Consider the following 23705-nt stretch of genomic DNA (forward strand, 5'->3'; position numbering starts at 1 on the left):
TCTACTGCTTGCTGTGGAATACAGATTTATTCTATCACTGAGAAGGACATAGAGCAATAAGAGAAGACTGGGATGATGTCCCAGTGGCTTAAACTGATGTGATATACCGGTTATTTAATCAGTGCAAACCAGGATCTGCGCTCCATGGTAGTTTTGGGCATGCTGATTCCAGAATTATTTTGGGATTTTTTTCTAACCTTTTGAAATCTCAAAGGAAGGAAAACAGAAATTTCATTACCAGTGTAAACCTGATGTCTGCAATTGTTTAATAGTGAAAAAATCCCAAACCAATCTGAACTGTTTAAACAGAAGTCCAGTATGACATTTCAGATATATTCAGGTCACCCCATGATTGCACATGATGATAGTCCTGTTACTAATTCAGGAGGAAGAAATACAGTTTATTGTTCATATGGTTATTCACTTCTCTGTCATTTGAGGTACAGAACACTAACACAGTTCTCACTGAACAAGGTGAACACTTCTTGGCCAGTGTCTCAGCCATGGGTACTGGTTCTTCTGCCTGCTGTAAACTGTAAAGTCTGGGGTAAGAGGTACTTACAGACAACAGAAATAAGTATTAGGCATATGCCAGCTCTACCTGAAAGCATGACGGCTAAATGAGAGGGCACAAGAGTCTATGGGGGGGAAGTTACTTTACTCCAGAGCTCCCTCTGACTTCAAGCTGTCACTGTGCTGAATGGAAGGTGAGTGGCAGCAAACGGGAACAGCAGTGGGAGATGGGAGGGCACTAAACACAAACTGTCTGCTCTATCAGCCACTCTGCAGGGAACAGCTCAGGATGCTGGTGTAGAAGGTCAGGTAAGCAGTTGCAAAATGTTAATGGCCAGGAAAAAAACCCCATAGTTCCAGACTGAAATGTTAGGGGTGGGGGGAACAGAGGAAAAAAGGCTGCTGGAAGAGCTTTACAAGATTCCAGTTCAAACCTGAGTTTGGTTTGTTTCCTAAATGGGCAGGAAGAAAGCGGTAGTGACATAAGATATCATGGGGGAAATAGCTACTTTCTGTAGGAAAATGATTCAAATATTGCTTTTTTTCATGTCTGCCTGTAGACTGTGGTTAAACACCAAGGTTATGAGGACAAATCTGTAATTACTGCACAGGCAAATGAGGAGGGAAGGGACATTTACCACGTGGTCCCTCCAGACATTGCTCCTGCCTACAAAAAAGAGGACACTACGATTCATCTTTCCTTAATCCACATCATCCCTTTGTATCCTGTTGCATTCACCATCGTTGTCTGAGCATACTCATGATGACCCAGCATCCTGGACAGAAGCAAGGAGGTTGCTGGCCAGCAGCTATCCAACTGTTTGAGGTTGGATAGATCAAATGTGCCAGAGCAAATAAAACAGTGGTGATCCTTTTTAAAACTTTACTTCTTTGTGAAATGTGAAAAACCAGCCTAATTTAGAGAACAGAAAGAGGATTTAGTCAACTTTACTGGAAAGATTTTGTGTTTCTATTACCTGTGTTTACTGGTGGGGATTAACACCTAAGAAAATGTTGAACAAAAGCATCACTTTCCAAACACTGCAACGCTGTTTTCTGTTGGAAATGTCATACTGGGAAGAAAATGTATCAAACCTACTAAAAATGTTAACTTTTAAATAGACCTTTTGCCATCTAGATGCAATTAAAACCTTTGTAAATATTTTAAATCTGACCTGTGTTAAAGCATGGTTCATTTTTTTTCTCTGCTTAAATTGAATTTAAATTGAAATCCACACTTCTCTTATAGTTGTGTTTTGTGGTAATGCAGTTTTTTGGTTTGTTTTTGGGGTTTTTTTTGGTGGTTTTTTTTTTTGTTTGTTTGTGGCTGATAATTGATAATTGATATTGGCACTTTTGGATTTCTCTTCCTCTGCATCCCTGTTAGCTTTGCATGATGACTGCACTGAAAGAAATGTCTTCATATCTTCTGTTTCAGTAGATAATTATTAGTGGATAATTTGGCTTTGTGTATTCTGCCTTGTGTCTCAGTGTTGTAAATATCCTCATGGGAAAATGGAATATTTTAATTTGAAAAAAACCCTATAACATTTCCTTTTCCTTCTACAGGATTGCTTATGCAATAAGGCCTTAGATATATTTCAAGCTCTTACCATTGGGACTTCCTGAGGACTAGTCTACTATGAGTCAAGTGAAAAAGTCTGTTTTCCAGTGGAGATTAAAGAGATGATGGAGAAGTGAGCCTCCGTTTCCACTTCCCCGTTATTTTTATTTCTTTTCAGTCAGGTGCATATCGTATTGTAGACCTGCTGTTGCTGCACTGTAGTAGCATACAAGTCAATGAAATTATTTGAGATCTGTGCAACCTCACCCCGTGCCATCAGCTTTCAAGGAACATTCTCCCATTGCCTTGTCTTTTTAAATTTATAACTTACATCTGGATGTAGACTGAAATAGAAACTAGTGAGATCATAGTGCTGTTGAGAAGCAACAAAGACACAAAAAATACTGACCTCTTAGAAGCAAATTTTTAAAAAGGATGTTTAAAACAAAGACTTGAAAAATTAGTATTGACTTGAATTACACAAAACAGCTGCCTAGAGGATATCAGAGGGATTCTATGACTAAAAGAAAGGAAAATATCTATGTAGGTATAGATATATTTTTTAATGAGAATGTCAGTTTATTAACATGTTCAATCATTGCTAGTGCCAAAGTAACCTGTCATCTGACAGAAAACTGCTTATACTCAACAGCAAGTGAAACATGGGAAATGGATGTTGTTTTCAGAAGGCAAGTTTGCTCAGAGTACTTATTTTCTAACAGTGAAATGCAGTCATTGCAGCGTTATAACACCTGTATCATGACACCATGTACTATGAACTCTAGCTCAATCTCAGCTTCTGAGAACTGAAAGAAAATGAAAAAGAAAACCAAAACAAGAAAACAAACAATGCAAGCCAGAACCTACAGCTTCTCTACTTCAGTGAACATTTATCACAATTTGAGTTGCGAGTAATGCAGCTACCAAGACCCAGCTACCTTATGCTCCAGGCTGGAGTCTTTAAACATCAGTGAAAAAGGCTTGATATGCTCTCTTCTCAATTTATCGCCACTCCGTAAGTCGATGGTGTGCTCTATTCGCTTGTTAATTTCCTCAGGCCCAGACTGGACATGCAAAGCTTGTGCAAGATGGTTTGGAAGCAGATTTATTGAATTTCTTGTTAGGGCAGCCAGAGTCTAGGGGAAAGCACATGCAAAAAGAATAAACCTGCTGGTCCCCTTGGGTTAAAAATGCAATGTTTTAGATCATGTTGCATTGCAAACCATTACAGCATTCCATGCAATTCATTCAATGAAATATACAGAAGTGTAAAATAATAAGTCTGTTCCACTAAACACATACAGTGCATTAAGGGGATTACTTTGATGTCTTCTTTAATACAGACTAGGAGATTTGCTGCTTCATTGAGCGTTAGGGTTTATTCCCCTTTCCAAATACCACTATTTAAGTATTAGAGCATGCATGAGGGGAGTAGTTTTAATAAATAGGAATGGAAACTACAGAAAACAAAAGCCAGAAAACAAAAGTCACGAAACAGGATTAATGAGGTTTTTCTTATGTTACTGTATGTGTGTAGTTAAGGAACAGATCAGTTAGTCAGGAGTGAAGAAGGTGACATTTCTAGTTACTTCAGCATGGATTTTCAAATAATATGTTCTTCTTCACTACTGGTATATTTCAACCAATCTAGATTGCAGTTAGGCTATATGATTTAATTTAACTATAATTCACATTACTATTTTAAATATTGTCTCAAATGCATTATTCCTTTGGTACTTCATTGACTAATCAAAAAAAAAAAAAAGAAAATACTTCTGCAGAGCTTTGCAAAGGAATTCTAGCAGAGATAGTATGAAGGGTGCTTCACCTTCAGCAAAGAGTTAGAGTTTGTTTTCATAAAGAGAATAACTCATTCCTGTTTCATAGGATCACTTCATGACACAAACCACAGTGAAGCAACTCTTTCCCACTTGAATAGGAAAATAAACTCTACTACTGTGATACTCCCAAGGGTTAGGAAATGTTAATGAATGGGAAGGATATAAAACTTCATACATCATAGCATAAGACATTTCAGAATTATTATGGATAAGAAATACACTTTTGCTTGAGAAAATTTATTCCATAGGTCTTTACTGTAAAGACCTGCATTGTATCTCCTATTGAGCATTGTTGAAGCAGGAGTTTAGGGTGTATTGTCACTGGATAACCCAGCAAAGCCAGTTCTTTTGAATCATGGGATTACATACAGCAAATGATAGAGATTTCCCTTGTTCATATTGAAACTATTATCCCCAGGTACATTCTGATGAATCTTTGAGATTATATTTAAACACAGGGAGGGTCTCAGGTACCCACTGCCAAACTCTAAGTGGCAACTATCCTTACAGTCCTAAAATCAAGTCCATGGACTTCGTAGTCACAGAGAGTATTGGATATTCCATCTCTTCCTCAGTAGATTAAGACCCCAAAACAAAGGCAGAAAAGGGCATCAGGATTTAAATATTCTCTCTGTTTAAGTGAAAAACAATTTTTCTGTTGCTTAGCAGAAAAAGGACTTAAATTGTGACTTAAATTCATCTGACTGGCAAATCAGTATCATTAACATTTGGAGGAAAAATCAGTACCATCATGCAAAAGTTTCAGATATGTCTGAGTCCATATCTTAACCTTGCAGAAAACAATCCATTGAGTCAAATGGATAAATAAATACTACATTATTACACACTAAGACGCTTCTTTAGTTTAGGTTCTCCTATCTCTTTTAAAAGGAGCTAAAAGTTCTTATTAATTTTTAGTGACAGAAATGGCACCAGTGGGTCCGAAGTCACTGTTAAAGGATGAGATCACATCAGATGCTGTTGTGTACATTGATTCCTCAGAGTTAGCTCATAGTTCTACTTCTCCACTGGAAACGAGGGTGGAGAAGGTCCCTAAAGTTTTAGCTGGGCATTGTGTTTTATTTACATGAGAAAAATAATCTCAGTTCACCCTACTAAACAAGTACATTTTGCTTCAAATTATATTTTAAGATTTGATCGATAGGAAGACTTGTCTTCGGATTGTATGAAGTGTGTTAGAATTCCCAGCAGATGAACATGACATAATATCACCACCATGTCTATGGTGCCTGTGGTATTACTGCAAAAATAGACTCTGAACTTGCATCTATTTTCAGAAGATAACAAGGAAATTCATATTTGTGTTTCATTGAGTTATCTTCCTAACATCCATACACTTAAGAAAATGTCTTCCCTGTAATTAGTAATAACGACAGTGAAAAAATACCATGCAAATTATTGTCTTAAGAATATGTTCTAAACACATTTGGTCTCTGTATCCCCCTCTTTGCTCTGCATCTTTTAAGACTGTGTTAATGTAAAGAAATATTGGTTTTTCCTATTACCTCTCCTATACTTTTGTGAACAGCTGTATGGAAGACACAGTTAGAATTCTACAATAGGCTTTTGAAGTTTCCAGCTGCTGACAATAACCATTCATCATGCAGGAACAAACACAAAGTTCTGTTAGGGAAAAGCCTAGCCAAGCTTGCATCTGAGACTGAAAGGAGGTGGATGAAAGCAAACAAATAATAAAACTCCAACAGTAGACATATTCTATAGAGACCTTGAAACCTTAGCTTAGATTAGATTTTACTTCCTTCCTGCAAAGTTTTCCTGCAACAAGTCCAAGAATCCTGCTCTCAACAAGAAGGAAAATTTTTAATCAGTGCCATTTAGAAAACTCTAGGAAGGTTTCATATTATTTTTTTTTTTTTTTTATTCTGCAAACACCAGGTCTTGGAGGGAAAGAAGAAAATACAAGGTCACATCTAAAAAGACAGGATGCAGGTAGGATTTAGTTCAAAAGGAAGACACCTAAAAGAGGGTGTCTAGATGTTCACTGTCCAAACTTCTATTACTGCCAATATACACTCCAGATTCTTTCAGCTGCCCAGTTATATGCAGCTGTGGTCAGCTGAGATGCCCTGGGGTGCGCAGGAGCCAGGAGATGTGGCACAAGACTTAGCAACACCATGTGCTGCTGGTGGGTGGTGGGGACCAGCTGGGGTGCTCTGGGGTATCTCGAGCTGGAATAGCCAGCCACCATCCAGCAGCTGAATCAAGCTCTCAGCGTATTTCAGCACAGGTATTCAACACCACCTGAGACATCAGGGTCTCTTACCTGGCCTTCTAACAGGTAGTCCAGATGATTATGGGTCTTTTATATGCTCCTTGTCATACAGATCATTTTAGGCTGCCTAGAGCACCATGAGTGGCATGAAACACGTGTGTGTTTGGGAGCTGAGCTGTGTGAGGGATCAACACCTGGCACAGTCAGGAGGTACACAAATGCAGGTGCCTTGTTCACAATGCTACCCTTTTGTTTAGACTTTCCTGTCATCTTGGCAGTCTTTCAGTATAATCTTTGTGACAAGTGTTAAGACTCACTGCAATCACTAGTACAATATGCTTATAGAAAACATTCTATATATGTGGGATTTTTTTCCTAATTCATGTCATTAGAGGCCCATCAGGTAGCTCCAGCACTTCCCACACTGACTGTATTATGCTTTCAACTACTCCTTTTGTAAGGCACACAGAAGAAATCCAACTTTATCAACAATTAATTCATTGTAGAGGGGGAGGTCTACACTCTCTTGACACAAAATAACCTCTGTATAACTTTCTTATTTGAAGAAAGAAGACCAGACCCTTGTTTTAATAACAGAAAAATCCATTCATATTGGTCATGTCTGAATTTTAGAGCTGACAGCTGCATCCTTGGCTTACCTTACCATTAGAGCCAGGGCACGTGGTGATAAATGTGCTGTGGATGGATGTATTTTTTGTTAATACCTGTGACTGCCTACATAAAAAGTGGTTATTCTGTTCCTTGCTCACATCAACACATCCTGAATGTTCCCTTCTTTGATATCAACACTGACTTAAGTTGCTCATAGAAAATGAGTTTGATGTTAATGAACGTGGATTGGGATGAATTTGAGTACGGTATGAGAACTCAGCAGAGACTTTGCCTTTTCACATGCTTCCTAATATAACTAGAGCTAAAAGTAATATACATGTAATCAAAGTTGCTCAAAATTTGTTGTAACTTATATTGGATAAAGAAATAATTTAAAGGCTATTGGCAAATATTCCAACACACAGAGTGATTCATTGTTGGGTTGGCTGCTACTAGGATTCTCAAAGCCTGCTGCTGACAGTGACCTTTAAGCTTCATAATTAATGTTATTAAATGCTTATTCTGTCCAGGACTGACACACCTCTGGAAAAAGTTACTATATCCTAGTATAATTTAAATCTATCATCTGAATTTTAAACTGAAATACATTATTTATGAGCAGTACTCTCTATTTGCTCAACTGCAAATTGAAAATTACATAACAATTGAATCATACATGGAATAGCAGATTTTTAAAATCTGTCTCCACCAAAAAGCTTATTGTAAAGCTGTGTAGTACAAAATTACATCTATTTCCAACACAAACCTAAGTTCTTAAGAAACAGTGAGAAATTGCTCTAAAAATGGATTGTTTATTGCCATGAGACAAAGATATGCTTTAAAGCAACTCTTTAGCTGTGCCTATTTCAATTATTTTTGTGGTCTTTTTACTAGTATGGTGCAGGAGTTGTTCAATAATTGAATAAAAACACTAGTACTTTATTTCATTCCTTGTCTTTGTTAGCATCAAGGTCATGTTTAGATGAAAAAATGATTAATGAAATGATAGCCTACACTGCGTAGATTTTTTTGAGCTACAGAAATTGGAATATCTTTCAGGGAAAGAAGAAGAAATAGAGAGAGATCAGAAGATATTCACAGCAGCATGCACCCATACCTCTATTACTAATGAAATGAGAATATAAAGACAGGTCAACAAGATACAGAGAATACTAAAAGGCAGGTACATGCAGAAACACAAATGTACAGAACATATATAAAACAGGTGTTTTATATAAACTATGCCATGCTCAAGTTCAGTTTGAAGAGACAAAGACACTGCCATGGGCTGATTGACTGTGAAATTTTATCACTTCTGAGCACATTTGAAAGAAGCAGAAGACAGTTGACAAAGCAAGACCTCCACACAACAATGCTTGAGCTTCAACAGACAGTTCAGACAAGTAGGAATAAGGTTGTGCAGTAGAAGAAGGAATATTTCATATCATTACAGGTCCCTCAAAGAAAATGGAAGAAAGCTTTAGCTGACCTTGCTTCATAAAGACTTATCAGTCTTTGAAGTGAAGTGAAAAGAGCAGAGTCTGAGGGCATTTCAATCTTTCCATCTTTAATTCATCTAACCAAGCAGATTTCATAAAATGTTTTTTGTTACTGTACAAGAATTTCTGATTTCCAGGATGCTATCAGCTAGCCATGCAATGTTTTTGGAAAAGATCTCATCAGCAGCAGTTGCTGTTATCTCTTATTTCTATTGAGCTACACATGACATGAGGGCCTAACTCATCTGCTAGTGAACCTTAACTATGTCTTAGAGTATGAGGTTTTAATATTTTTTGTGAAAAAAAGTGAAAAATGCACAATCTGTTTTCACAAGGTGCTTTTTAAAAGTAGATATTTTTCTTTCCCTCCTATATTAAAAACTTATACTATGCTTTTTCCTCTGGCAAAACATCTTTTCCCTCATCCCTTTACTTGATGACAGTGCAGTGAAGCCGTGCAATGAGATATATACTCTGACTAGAATGTCACAGATAGTTTAGTCACATTAGCTTTGTTTTTAATTTATTTTTTCATGGACTGGTTCAATTAAAACTAAGCTTTGTGTTATTTAATTTTAGTTGAAAAAAAAAAAAACAAACCCAAAACTTTTGGTCCACTGGCATTTCCCCAGTTCAGAAAGACTGAATTGCCTTGAAACAATTTGTTTAATCCTCTGCCCTTACAGTATGTGTTAGAATAAAAGTTAAAGATGAATTCATCTCCTCTGAGGCCTCCATTATTAAAATGCACTCAAGCATGCATTTATACTTGATGACATTAAAGGAAGTTTGACTTACGTTTTGTTTTCCCACTATGTTATCAAATGGAAGTTCAGGGCTCCAGGATCCTTCAGTAAATGTGGCTCCACTGTTTCTCCTGTCAGAGGAGCTGACAGCCTCTTTCACAATATCTTCAGGCAAAGTCAACAGACTCTCCTCAGGTTGTTTAATTAAATAAGTCTCAATGTTGTGCTTCCTCAAGAATTCATTACGCTCCTTGCCATGCCCTTCTTCGACTTTATAATCCCCATTCAGGCAGTCCAGAGTGGCTTTGGAGATGTGAATTCTCCTGCATAAGTGAAATAAGGAATAACAAATACTGATTGTGCTCTACTACACATAGGTAAGAAGGACTTTTTGAGCTCTGCATAGTGTTTAACATCATGGATAAATAGAAGGGATTCTATTGTGTACCATGATTTCTATGAAGAAAATTAAAATAGTGTATTCAAAATAGTGTATTCAAAACCAGGCACTTCATTTGGAGGCAAGTACTCTCAAGACAGGTTTATATCAGTAGGATCTTATGATCTCACTTTCCTGTGACAAAGTCCTGTCACGGGAAAAAACCCTTTGGCATTCACACTTGACACTTTTACTCACAGTAATAGTTTAACGGGAGACCTTCCTGAGTAAAATGGTATTCAGAGTGAATGAAAATTGGCACTTCATATGGTGAAAGAAAAATATATGGTATGCATTAGACCAATTTATGTGAAGGTCTTTAATTCCCTTCTGCTACCTGAGGTAGCTTAGACATTGAAATTAATGGTCTGCTCGCACCTGCAGTGAATAAGGGAAATAGGGAAACTATACAAAGGCAAGTGAGGTAATAATTTCTGTTAAGAGATTAAGTGATGAACTCAAAAAGCTTTGGCAAAAGTGAAGTTGAATTTAAGAGCTCAGATTTTGCAACAACGTGATAGGAATTTGGATATCTTCCAACTAAACCTGGGGGAGCTTTCTTATTCCTATTTTCTATTTCTGTTTCTTATTTCTATTATGCTTTTTGGAGGCACCAGAATTTACTTTGTCTCCTGTGAGGGAAATGCACCCTGGGAACTTCCTTCTGGAACTTAAAGGATGCTATTACAGGGTTAAATTCCGTAACATACTGATGGAATAAAAGACTATAGGTGCATGTATGATATGCATGTGTTTCCAGAAAATAAAATGCTCCTTGTTCTTAAGCAGTGTGAAGTGTCCAGGAGTGTCAGAATTTGGAACAAACCATGTTTATGTGGAGCATTAAATGTCAGTATCTAGTTAAAAGATCAAAACTTTGTATCCCAGCCAATTTTTAACCTGTCTCAGCTTCCATTGTTTTTCCCCATCTTTTGTGTATCTTTCTCTCCTGAAGTCTTGTTGTTATAATGACCACAGAGATAAGTAGCATTTTGTAGTCAAATCTCAGTAAAACTACAATAAAACCCATTAAAAATGTTACTCAAATACAAGCAATTTTGGCCTGGACTTTAAAGGCAGAGTATAAGACCTCTCAGAAAGAGAATACATTTCCTAACTCTTAGAAATCTAAATAGGCTAAATTGATTTACATAAAATTAAAGAAAAAAACCCCAAACCAACCAACCAACCAACCCAAGAAACATAAAAAGGAAAAAAAAGACGGGAAAAAAAAAAAGAACGAAAAAGGAAGGCATACATTAGTTGCCAGGGTGCTTAGTTTCAACTAATATAACTTGGGAAGGTTGTATTAGACAGCCCTGAAAATGGATTTTATAATGGAAATGATAACAGATTTAAACAGAGTGTGGAAATAGGTATTGGTGCAATATCCTTAAATGGACCAAATATTAATAAATAGTTGGCAGATTAAAAAAGTATTTTCTAGTTTCACCTTTTGCACTGCTTGCTTAAAAAAACTTAAAATATGTAATGGAGAGACATCTTTCTAATTTTAGAAAAATACAGCACACAGGGAACCTGAGTATTGAAGTCAGAGATTATAGCCCATCCTACTGTGGAAAACTTATCAGGCCCAAAGTGTTAGACGATACCTGCCATTGAAACATCCTGGAAAATTATTTATTAGGTTTTATGTAACTCAATACCATAGTTGAGTACCTCAATACACCAGGCAAAGACTATCAGAAGACTGGATCCTGGTAGAAGAATGTCACTGAAATAACACTGTAGGATCTTACATGGTTTCCTTCTCAGGTGTTGTGGACACATTTGTTTTTCTTCTCAGAAAACCAGAAATGACTGCTTTCCCTCAGTGCTCATAAATGCCTTCTCCCATGGCAGCTGAGTTGCTGGTTTATGCTGCTTCACTCAGGGGCAATCTCTCCCTGCATCGCCCACGCTCAGGAGGTCCAGGGTGACATGCAGCCATTGAGGGAAAGAGCTGACCCCTTCTTTCATGCTCTCAGACTCGGTGGAAGGATCTTCCCCATCCTGAGCTACCTCCCTTGACTATGCCCTCAGGAAAGGGTTGGGGTTCATCTTTGCTCTTGTTTTGCACTGTGGGAGCAGGACCAGTCATAACCCCAGGGAAGTGTTTCTGATGAAGCAGCTCTGGGAATGATCTTGATATTATGGCAAGCAGGGGAATTTGAATGCTGGTGGCAGAAAGAAGTAAGGAGAGGCTGAAATGAACTTAAGTGCTCTATTAAGTCTGCTCCGTGCACTAGAAAACTCTGATGTAAACCACTATTCTGAGGGACTTTGTGGATTGCCGTCACACACAGGCTTTGCTGTGCTGGCACACTGATACCCAGGAGTGGAAATCACTCTGCTCTGACAGACTTAAACCCAACCAGGCATCTTATCTGCAGTAAGGTGGTGCATTTTCTGGGTTATCCATAAATAGCCATACGACTTGCACACATTAACAGCAATAGACTATGCTTTTCACAGGTGTGGATGGTGGAATTTAGGTGATTGATCTGCTTGTGTTAATAAAGCAGCACCTTAGTCATCCAGGGCTACCAAGTGGGATAAGCAGAAGGCAATGAAATTTTTCTTTGAAATTTTATACGCTGGTGGCATATGCAGAGTACAGAAGTTGTTCTCAGAGCATGCACAGTTTCATTTTCAGCTGATTCTAAGAATATATATTAGTATATAGGTTTACTATATAGAACTGTGGAAGCGGCCTGCATTTACAAAATATGAAGCAAATTTCCTTCCAACTTCCTGGAAACATGACAGCTCTGACAGATCCTGATGTGTGTGTAGGGAGTACAGCACATGACTCAGTTCTGATGACTTAAAATCTCTGTCATTCAAGGTGACAGCATCACTTAGACTTTTTCTACATAAAGCTGTTTGTTGCTATTGCTTCTGAATTCCTTGGCTAAAAATTGAATTGTATAGGTGATATTTTTCTACATCTTTCACCAGTGGAAGTTGGGACTGAAAATGAACAGAAGATTTCTGCAATCACTATTGTTGCTTCAAATTTAGGATTTGCAGCTTCCAAACTAGTGTGATATATCGACCGTGTCAGGCAGAAATACATTCAACTTCCAGGTGAACCAGCTGCATCAGACACTCAGACACAGAAAAAATAGGCAGCTCAATGGAAAACCATACATTTTCACATATAGACAGGTTGAGAAAAAGTCTCAAAACATCTACTAAAACGTCAAATTATTTAAAAGACTACCTAGAGAGCCTGCTGTTCATAACAACTTGTTATTAGCATATTGACCTATGAACACATAATTCTTCACACACTTTGTGCATTACGAAATAAAAGAAATTATAGCCTTGTGCCTCATGATAGCATTTGAATGCAAAGGATGAGAGAATAAAGCCTGGAAGGCCTCATGAATGGTCAACACCTAACTGGGAAATTTGGTCTGCCTCTGAGTATTATATAGGCTGAAAACAAAAATTGATCTTTTTCAGGAAATCAAGGTTGGCAAAGAAAAATAAATATTTTTGTCATGTCTTTCCAAATGCCTCTGCAAGCTGACCATTTCTATCCTTTTTGATTATAAGCCACTCCAATCCTTGCCAACCACAAAATAGCAGGAAAAAAAAAAAGGTCATAGTTGATGAAATAATGTAAGACAGTTAATCTATTGGCAAGGTTAACAGTGTAATGTGTTGGCAGTGTTTTCTGACTGTGGGAAATACATGATGCCTTACCCAGGAATTCCACCTGACTCGAGCTTGTTTGCGATGTCCACGTCCCATGACCAGACATCAAACTGCCACTTCCGCAGGCCCAGCACTCCACACAGAACCGATCCCGAGTGTATCCCTATTCTCATGTCAATGTCATGCTTCGTTCTTGACCTAACATACCTATTTAACAAAACACACACAGAAAGAAAAAAGACCGTATGAAAGCATATGTCACAGCTTCCCATATCTTTTAGAAAAGGATGTGATGTAAAATGATGTCAGTTTGTTGTAAAGTGCAGCCTAGCCTGTAAAATGAAGAGATAACTTTCCAGGTAGCAAAGTACAGGCAGTGATAAAATGGCTCTAAAAGCCAGTTTATCATTAAGCACTTAATTGCATGCATGGCTCAGTGGCACACTTATTATCCTGGTCAGATAGAAAGAGAAAGATAGGGAGAGAAAAAGATGTCTGAATGAAAGTATTTTGTTGGACTTATTGACTCCTTTAGCTTGGAATTATAAAAGGCAAGTCAGGAACAGTATGAAAACTATTTTCATCAAACCTGTGTACACTTTTATTATCTATCTATAGTTTTTGAACTATTTTCAAATTTTCAAAAATGCTATTTTATTGATTTGGATTTTCCAGAGTCTCTTTTTGCACAAAGTTTAATTGTTTTCAGTAGATTTGACCAAAACACCATTTACTCTCTTCTGATAACTGTGTGAGTTTAAAATCAGTTTCTTCCATTCTGTGTGATGGTGAAGACCATTTCACCACTCAAAAGTAAGCACATGTGGGCATACTGGTTAACAGTCCCAGAAGAGGGACTTTGTCACAGCACTGTTTTCAACTAATATGTCTGTTGATTATAAAAGGAATATTATTGTGTTAAAATTGTATCTTCCTCTTCTGATATGAGGTCACAGATACTGTACTCAGCCACAGGCACCTTAATTGGTGTCTTAGGAATAATTCTTCCAAATCAATACTGAGATATATCAGCACATCAGTGCCAGACACCGTTAGGTTAATGATTGGGCTTGACAATCTTTGGGGTTAGCCTCTTCTCCCAGGGGAATAGTGAAGGGGAAATGACCTCAAGATGTGCCAGGGAAAATTCAGGTTGGATACAGGATAAAAATTATTACCTGAAAGAAGGTTCAGCATTGGAACAAGCTTGTCAGGGAAGTGGTGGAATAACCATCCCTGGAAGCGTTCGAAGAATGAGTAGGCACTTTGTGATAGGGTTTAGTGTGCATGGTGGCATTGGGTTGAAGGTTGGATTTGGTGATCCTAGAGGTCGTTCCCAACCTTAGTGATTCTATGATTCTATCACCTTGGGAAGTTCACAACTAAAATAATTGAGCTGTATCCACTGGGATGAAAAAGAGTAGTTTTCCAGTTCTGTCTGTGTGACAATCATTATTTGCACCAGAAATAGTGTTAGAGCTCATGTTCATTAATATTTGAATAGTGCGCTGAGGGTAAGAAAATCATGCTGCTACTGTTGCTCTACAAACAAAGCTGCTGTTTCTCTGTAAAGACTTTCAGTTCTAAGGTCACTGAAGTCAACAAAAGCACAGCAAGATCACACCACAGAGCAGGCAAAGAATAAACAGCTCTATTTCACAGCTCTGAAGCTAACTACCATTGCCTCAGACGCCTCAGTCATGACCTTGACAGATTCTCTCTGGAGGAGAAAAGGGTAAATTGCTTACTGCATTCAGTATTTGGCCTTTCATTGTGGCAATGGAGCATCAGTTCAGTTTGTAAGGGGTGGGAAAAAAAAAAAAGAAAGAATAGTTCTAAAATGGAGAGAAACTAGTTGTATAAAAATGTGAGGAATTGAAAATAAGAAATTCATCTCTATTTCCCTTTCCTGCATATTATGGAAACTTGGAGAAAGGCAGGCATATGATAAGTCCCAGTGAAGATGTTTGCCTACAACAAGATCCATTCATTTTATCAGGAAGTCAACATATTTCAGATATCTAAAAAAAGATTTTAAAAAGTTGTCCATAAAATAATAAAAAAAAGAGCTTTGAGATGGAATTTATCTGTGTTCTGATATTCCAAGTTTATAATTTTCGTTTACAAATTTCTTTATGGCTTTACAAGCTATAGGGCTTGAAATATCAAAATCAAATAAACAAACACCTGTCCCTGGAAGATGGGACATGCAACAACTCCTCCACACTGAAACACTTTAAGTATTGTAAGAGTAGCTAAGAGAAGTGAGACCACTGTGATTTGTAATCTTTTTTAAAGAATTGTACAAAAATACTTAAACTAACACTCATAATTGTCAGAAGAATTAGCACACAACTCCTTACGTGATCATTTCCCCAGTCTGCCTTTTTCTTTTGTTCAGACTAAGACAATTATTTCTTGGTTTATGCCTGATTTCCTTATCTTGAAATAAAAGCTAATTGTATCCAAGCTTTTAATTGAAAAATGCACTCAATAAGAGGACCTTACATTTAATAAAATGTTTTGATAGCATATATTTATATAATCTTTATCCATATATGGACACACTCTATTTTACCAATTTATGGTTTAGGGAATGTAGCATTTAATTGCCAATAAACATTAGAATTTAACACTGGACAAATACTAGCACTGGGCAATCATCAGTGGTATGGAATTCAGCAAGTCCAGATGCCAGATGGAGTAACACTGAGCGTGAATGTAAACTGGGAGAGCAGTGGCTGGAGCTCAGTCCTGCAGAAAGGGATCTGGGCAGCAGCTCAACAGGAGCCAGCAGTGAACGTGCCCTGACAGCCCAGAGGGCAAAGCCCATCCTGGGGTGCATCAAACACAGCACAACCAGCGGGACAAAAGAGAGGACTGTCCCACTGTGCTCAGTGTTGGTGTGGCCTCACGTGGAGCCCTCGGTGCAGTGCTGGCACCCACCTTTTAATAAGGATGTGAAGGCCCTTGAGTGCATCCCAAGGACCACAACAAAGCTGTCACAGGGCTGGATGGCACAACCTGAGAGGAGCAGCTGAGGGCTCTGGGCTTGTCTAGTTTGGAGAACAGGACACTGAGGGGGGACCTCATCACTCTCTAGAGCTTCCTGAGGAGGGGAAGGGGAGAGGGAGATGCTGAACATTTCTCCCTGGGATCCAGTGGTCATCATGGCTAGGCTTCGCGAACGAAGATTTGAGAGGGGCTCTACCCACGCTTGCTACAAGCACGCTGATGGCTAAAAAGGCCAATGCGAGATGGGATCCAGTGGTAGAATGAATGGGAATGGTCCAAAGCTGCATCACTGGAGATTCAGCCTGGCAATTAGGAAACAATTCTTTACCAAGAGGGTGGTCAAACTATGAAATAGGCCTAGAGAGGTGTTAATGCCCCAAGCCTACCAGTGTTTAAGAGACATCAATCAAGGTCCTATCTCCCTTGCCTTATCTGTTGTCTTTCACAGTTTCACAGCAACTCTTTTTGTGTGGTGCTCAGGTGATATTAGATCACAGCTCTTCATCAGCTGACAGTGTGGATTTGGCTCCCTGCCTGCACCCTTTGGCTGAGGGACATTCTGTATCTCTTCTGCAGTGCTGGTGCAGCTGCAGGGCCCTGTCTTTGCATCCTCCTCTGACTCGTCCTGCACAGCAATGTGCTCTCGTGTTGATAGATGGGAGACTAATTGCATGAGGGGACCTGACTGAATGGAGCCAAAGGCAGTCTGAGTTATATTTAAAAAGCCCTGTCCAACACTGAATCAAAGCACAAAACTGATCTAGTATGGCTCATATTACTTTATTATTTTCAGTGTAACAAAGAGCAGACCTGTAGAAAAACTGTTTGTGGAAACATTAGTCTTCACTAAACTTTTGTTGTAAGGTATTAAACTGAATAAAGAATAAGTGGTTGTAGTTTAAATGTGAGGGGATTGATTAATATGTAAAAAGCCATGGAATTGTAAGTATTCTTTTTCTTTAAAATTCGGAGTGATGTGGGGTAAAACGGATTTCTGAATTATGTAAAGAAGGGGACTTCATCATGGTCAGATTCAACTCCCTAACAGCCAGACTACCACCTAGTTTAGGAGGTCTTGTTTAAATATAACTATAGGAAAAAAGGACCTAAAACCTTTGAAACAATAAAGCTTGGATCACCTTCATTAATAGTGGAAGTTCTAATTAATTCAGAAAAAGCTTCTCATAAATAATAGCATGTACTAGATACTGAAAAAATGAAGAGAGTTCATTTTACATAAGCTCAGATGGTCCATATCTTTTTGTTCTCTCTCTTAAATTTATTCAACTGTCAATGAAACTTCTAATTAAAAAAAAAAATATTTGTTTCAACTGCTTTACAGGATCTCTGCAAATACATTGACAAAGTGCATGCACGAAGCTGCATTATTGATGATCTATAAAGCAGCCCTGTTTAGCTCATGAGTGGTTTGACATCTTATCCAGGATGAGGTAACTGTGACTGATGCTATTCAAGCCATTCATCTCATTTTGGTCCAAAAAGTGATAAAAAAAGTCATTGACTTTAATTGGATCTTGGCATTTCCTTCTGGTCATCATTCTTTGATAGGTATTTAATTTTTGTCAGGTTAATCAGAGCTTTATTAATGTAGAAGGTGAACCAAAAGCCAGAAATCTGCTTTTCAGCCTTTTCTGTAGCTGTCAAAAATCTGAATGCCCTGGAATTCACACCCTTCAGGTTCAGAAAGTGACACACTAGCTACATTTGTGCTGACCAGTTTAACTGTGCAAGGTTCTGTCTTTGCTTTCAGATACTTAAACCAGCCCCAGAATTTCTTCCCTGGTCAACAAGCTCTCTCACAACCTGTTTCCAAATTCAACACTTTGCATGTGGTGAAGACGATTTATAGTAGATAATTGGAATGCAGCTGCCTCCTTTTGGAAGCAAAAAGATTTCAGAAGAATGGAGTTGGCCAGTCTGTTCCACTTTTCCTTAGTTACAGAAAACACTCCCTGGGGTTGTTTAATTTGCCCATCAAGTCGTAGTCACTATCATCCTCATGTCTATCATGGCTAGGCTTCGCGAACGAAGATTTGAGAGGGGCTCTACCCACGCTTGCTACAAGCACGCTGATGGCTAAAAAGGCCAATGCGAGATAGACAAGTCCGGTTGCACATCCTCATGTAGATAAAATAGGAAAGTCTATGTATTTGCTTGAAGTAAATAAGGGTCTTAGCTGACTCTGCTTTGAGCAGAAGGATGAACTCCTGATGCTCTTTTCAAACTGAACTGTCCTATGATCATAAGGTTCAGTTACACTGAGAACTTTTTGGTTTGACTCAGCAGAATTGTGGAATTTTCCTAAATGAACTCAAATGCTTTTTGATGCTGATATGAGATGGTAGTAGGTGAACTGAGGTAAATAATCTTTTCAATAGGACTCTGGAAACTTTGTCATGGTTGTGAAGGAGATACCTATTATTTTAAAAAAAGCTACATAACAAGGTGCACTAAACTACTGAACACTTTAAAGAATATAGCTCAGGGAATATGACTTATGGGTTGCAACACTTTGGAGAGGAACTTTAGACATGCTGAATTTACAATTTAAAGGAGATATTATCCCAAGAAGCCAGTTTAAAATAGCTCCAGGTGAGTTCAACTTGAAATTAAAGCTGGAAGCCAGTGTCAGCAGAAACTACAATCTAGAGAAGTTTCATATCGTCAAATTTATCACTGATATAACTGACTTGCTCTGAGTTCAGATGAATTCTATAGCAACATGGGCAGAGTTAAAGTACTGCTGCATTCCTGTTTCTTATTTCAATCTGCTCTGAGAGGCAGGAAAATATAATATTACAAGGGACCACACACAGTATTATTAGAATTCTGGTTTTTCATTTGAAAATTATGTTATAAAATCTATATAATTATATACATATATATATATACTTCTATACCATTTTGCCAATATAACTTTGATGGTATTTGGTGGCACATTCAAAGGAAAGAGGTCTCAGAAGGGCATAAACCTATTCATCTCTGCCTGGTTTAGTTCATATACACATCCAACAGCAAAACCAGGGAAAGACAAACTGTCCTGATGCTCTTTTCATTCAGGCAGTGGCTGAAACAGACACGTGGAGGTGACAACATGATCAAGTCTTGGTGTGAAATCAATTCACTCTGAGAACTACCTGAAAAGTGCAGGGTGAACTTGCGAATATCTTGCAATGTCCCTTTCTTTTACTGCCTAAGTAACTCTTTTAACAATCAGTGATCACTTCATGATTTTTGTTAATACTCAACAGATGAAGTTAAAGGCAGTTTCTTCATGCTAAGCGCAGGAAACCTGCCAGGTCAGTCAGTGAGATCATCTGAAATAACTGTGGTGGTGTTGGTTGTGGGTTTTGTGTTTTGGTGGGGTTTTTTGGGTTTCTTTTGTTTGGGTTTTTTTTCTAGTTTTCCTTTATTTCCTTCTCTCATGAATTTATCTTAATATTAGTAGTTAATTACTGACTTTTAATGAAGACAAGCTGTTATCTGATTTCTGGAGTTTAGTTTATATTGTATGCTGAGACTATATATTCTGTCATAATAATTACTCTTTGAGCTGGTATTTTAGTGGGAAATAATCCAACAAATGAAACCACTTAGGGCTCCTTGATTTACCGATCAAATATACCAGCACAAAGGTTTGTTTGAATTTCCACTGTTATAGGTATTGTGCGATTTCCATTTTTATACCATGAGAGAGAGTCCTTGAGCAGCTGAGCCTCACACAACATACCTCCCTTCTCTCCTCCCAGTCACAGAGATTTTAGGAATAAGGACATTTGAGAAGGTGGTGTTATCTCTGACACCCACTTAGCTTGGATGATAACTGTGAAAATGAAACATTACCATCTGATGACTAAACATTCCACTAGTATCTCATTTCTATCAACTGTCAGCACAGACAGGCATTAATACAATAAAATTAAACACAAGGAGAGCTGTGCTGCATGTGGAAAGATATTAGAACCAGCTAAATAAATGAACCCCTCATGAAGAGCTTATTCCTTTTTATTTTAATTTGCATTTCCAGTTGCAGCTAATGAGAATTTAGAGGATGTTGGGTTTTACAAGACAGATGGAGTTAGGATTTTTGCTCATGCACAAATGTGATGGAGCAAAGCTGCCTTACTTTGGAGTAAATATCATGCTTCATGGAACCTTCCCATGGTTGAAAGTTGTCTTTCAATTTTTCTCAACCATTAAGGGAGCAAAGTACAAGAAGAAAGATTAGAATAGCAATAATAGCTTTTCTAAGATTTTTAACATGGCACAGTGATGCAAAGAAATCATTACAGAGAAAATCATGACCTTTCTTGGATTATTCTGTTGAGTTCTGAACAGCTCCTTTCATTTTCAGAGAGAAGTGGAGCTGCAAGGCTCAGGCCTAGATCCTCAGTATGTGAGTAAAACGTAGACTCTCAATTAACAATAAATTAACAATTTAGATATATGGATGCAAGATGTATAAAACCATTCAGAAGTCCCTTCTGGGACAACTCGTCCATATAGATTTATTTTTCATGTTGTGTCATGAATGGATTTGACATCCTTGTTCTATTCCCTTTGACTACAAAGTCATCAAGGAGACTAGAAGGAATATTCAGCAATGACACCCTGAGATCATAAGTCTTTTGGGCACTTTCTCACCAGAAGTGTTAGTACCGATCACTCCAATGTTACCAACTACCTGCTGTGAATGGAGAGAAACGTTTGACTGTAAAACTTCAATGTAGCTGTCGAATCTGAGGGATGGTTTATCATATGTTGAATCCTCTCCCTATTATTTTAGACACACAAAATATTTATTTTGGAAAAGGTTCAGATGAAGATAAAAAGTTTTATAATTATCAAAGTGTCATTTCCAGCAGGTTTTAAATATGATAAAATTCAATAGAGATGAATATAATAAAAACTGTTCTCTAACGAGGATTTTTTTCATCTTAACTATGAAAGATATTTACCTATTTAATTCTAATTAGTAGCCTGTAGATAACTCTAAATTCTCTCAGAAATGTGGGCTTAAATATTTCTATTAGTCTATGGCAGGACTGGTCCTCCCTGTGAACTATATAAGCCCACATTAGTAACACAAGACTCCTATACTCTGAACAGAAAAGCCTGGAGAAAGAATCATGCTCATTGAATAGACAGAAATTCAAATACTGGGATTATCAAATAAATTGGAGGAAATCTGAACTGAATTATTCTGGGATGGATGACCCAAGTCCCAGTGGACTTCAGTTTCACGGCTCCAACTGACTATAGCTGTAATTTAAGATACTAAAAATAGAGCACCATTTCTACTGGATTACTGCCTTCAAGACCCGGTTCATGAAAGGGCACAGGGTGTTATAGACTTCATTGCACAGGTGCAAGGAGATTCACAGAAATTTACTGTCTTAGAAGGAAAGGGACTTACAATGGGTTGGTTGCAGTTGGTATTATCAAGCAAATACAAAAGATTTTATGTGTGTCTCCAAGAAATTTTAACAATGCTGGTAGATTTTTTTTTTTTTCTTCACTGTGTTCTCTAATTCGTTTCACTTTCACTGTGGGGATTCCAGAAGCAAAATATTGATTACTTTGTGCAGTATTTAGTCTGTGATAATTGAATCCAGCCTTCTTAGATATCATTGTTGCATAACCATTATTCTGTTAGATTTTCCATTAATTAATTTTTGTCAAATTCTTTCTCTATTAAGAGCTCAGTAATGAAGCTGCAGTATGCATTAACTGCCTGATGTATGTCATAAAACAGACTCAGATTAAAGGGGCAAAGCAGTCTGGAAAAGAAGCAGATAAAGAGATTGGACAGCAATATCCCCACAGAAAGAGGTGTATGCTTGTGTTAGGCTACCCTATTTTATAGAGAACAACAACAGAAAAATGATTTGGATATGAGAAACTCAAGAACTCTGACATGTTATACCAAAAAAGAATTACAAGGATTAAAGGGATGGAGTAAACCTCTCTTGGTGCATTAGATGTCAGACACTGTCATGGTAACTCACTGGTCAAGCTCTGCACATGGACTGCTGAAACAAGGTTATTATTAATTGTAATTGCAACATAATACAATAATCTATCAGCAATATAATTATATTTACATGATGGGAACACATCCCTTAATTAAAACACTTCCAGTGCTTGTGGATTTAAGCACCAACCTAATTTAAGAGGTAAAATTTGCTCATCTGGCAAATCTCAGTGCTTATGAGTTTGTCTATGAGCTAGTTTCCAAGCTATAGGATAGCCACAGCTGTCTATCTTGTGTTTATATTGTTGTTTAATTTTATTAAAGGGATTATAGGAAGCAATTCGGTCTCTTCCTCCTCCTCAAACTCCTCTTGATAATGACAACAGTACAAAGTGAGAACTGTCAAGAACTGTGAAACCTCTCACTTGCAGTGCACCCAGCAGCTATTGTGTTACATCTCTAAAGCAGCACAGGTTAATAAAACCATTCAGTAACTGTTCCCATGCACTATGTGGATCAAGAAAAGTCCTGCCCTTTTCACAGTGATAATCCTGAGGTTTCTGATCCAACATAAGAATTACTAGTCTAGTAACTGCCTCCTCAGGTAAGTTCAGGACACTGGCAGAAACAATGAATCAGGAAGAATGGGGTGGAAAAAATGGCATTACCTGATAGTTTTGATCATGCTGAGCCCCATTTCAACACAGCAGTGTGCATGGTCCTGGCGAGGTTCTGGCAGCCCTGACACACAGTAGTAGCAGTCCCCCAGGATCTTTATTCTGAGACAATGATGTTCCTAAGCATAAATGTATGAAAGAGATAGAAAATATTTGTGGGGGTTTTTTTTAATAATTTTAATATGAATATAAAAGTGGTCGAAAAATTACTGTATTAAAACAAACAAAGAAACAAAAAAAACCCCAAACCAAAAAAAAAAAAAAAAAAAAACCAAAAAACCAACCAACCAACAGAAAAACACAAAAAATTTTTTCTGCATGTTCGCTGTTTGTCATTAATGCAATTATGATTTATATAATTTTTGAAATAAAGTATCTTTCCATTTTCAGCACAAAAGGATATAGTGCTTTTTCTTTTATGCTAATCCAAGTTACCCTTGCTGATAAAGAGAAAGGTTTCATCAGAGCTAGGTGGAAGCAAGGCCAAGGATTCAGAAACACCAGCTGAGATAATGAATAACCTATTTTAGATTATATTCCTCCAGGGTATCTTTTCCACCCCTTTTTACACTAGAAATAAATGAAAAACCTCTTTCCTCCCACTGATAATCCCTTTCCAGCTAATGTTTCCACTGTCACACTCAAGCATTCCCAACAGCTATAGGAGCTGATCAAGTATCTGCATGTCAGGGATTTCAAAAAAGGTGTGTTGCATTAGGGTCATGCTGTGGAGAAAGGATGTTTCTTTGGCATCCAGCTAGAGACATCCTTTACCCTAGGAAAAAAATTGTGAATTTAATTTCTAAAGCAGCAAAATTTGGCTTGTGGTATGTGTTTCAGCTTTTCTCTTCTTCCCTCTGGCAACGTGTGGTGGCGACTGCAGT

At 37.8% G+C, this 23705-nt stretch overlaps 1 protein-coding gene across 2 annotated transcripts in view; it reads right to left on the reverse strand.

Annotated features, from left to right (window-relative positions):
* Positions 1 to 23705, reverse strand: part of ADCY8 (adenylate cyclase 8) — a 123261-nt gene that overhangs the window by 38737 nt on the left and 60819 nt on the right. Inside the window, exons 5-8 of one of the 2 annotated variants that reach the window (XM_027900120.1) lie at positions 22813 to 22940; positions 13183 to 13341; positions 9082 to 9352; positions 3016 to 3213 (exon numbers count right to left, since the gene is read on the reverse strand). In XM_027900120.1, the coding sequence (XP_027755921.1) occupies positions 3016 to 3213; positions 9082 to 9352; positions 13183 to 13341; positions 22813 to 22940 (756 nt within the window). The remainder of the gene's footprint in view (positions 1 to 3015; positions 3214 to 9081; positions 9353 to 13182; positions 13342 to 22812; positions 22941 to 23705) is intronic. The other variant, XM_027900121.1, reaches the window with a different exon arrangement.

This window comes from Empidonax traillii, unplaced genomic scaffold (assembly GCF_003031625.1).
Source record: "Empidonax traillii isolate 1590-97213 ecotype Southwest subspecies unplaced genomic scaffold, ASM303162v1 scaffold711:size593479, whole genome shotgun sequence".
NCBI classification, from domain to species: Eukaryota; Metazoa; Chordata; class Aves; order Passeriformes; family Tyrannidae; genus Empidonax; species Empidonax traillii.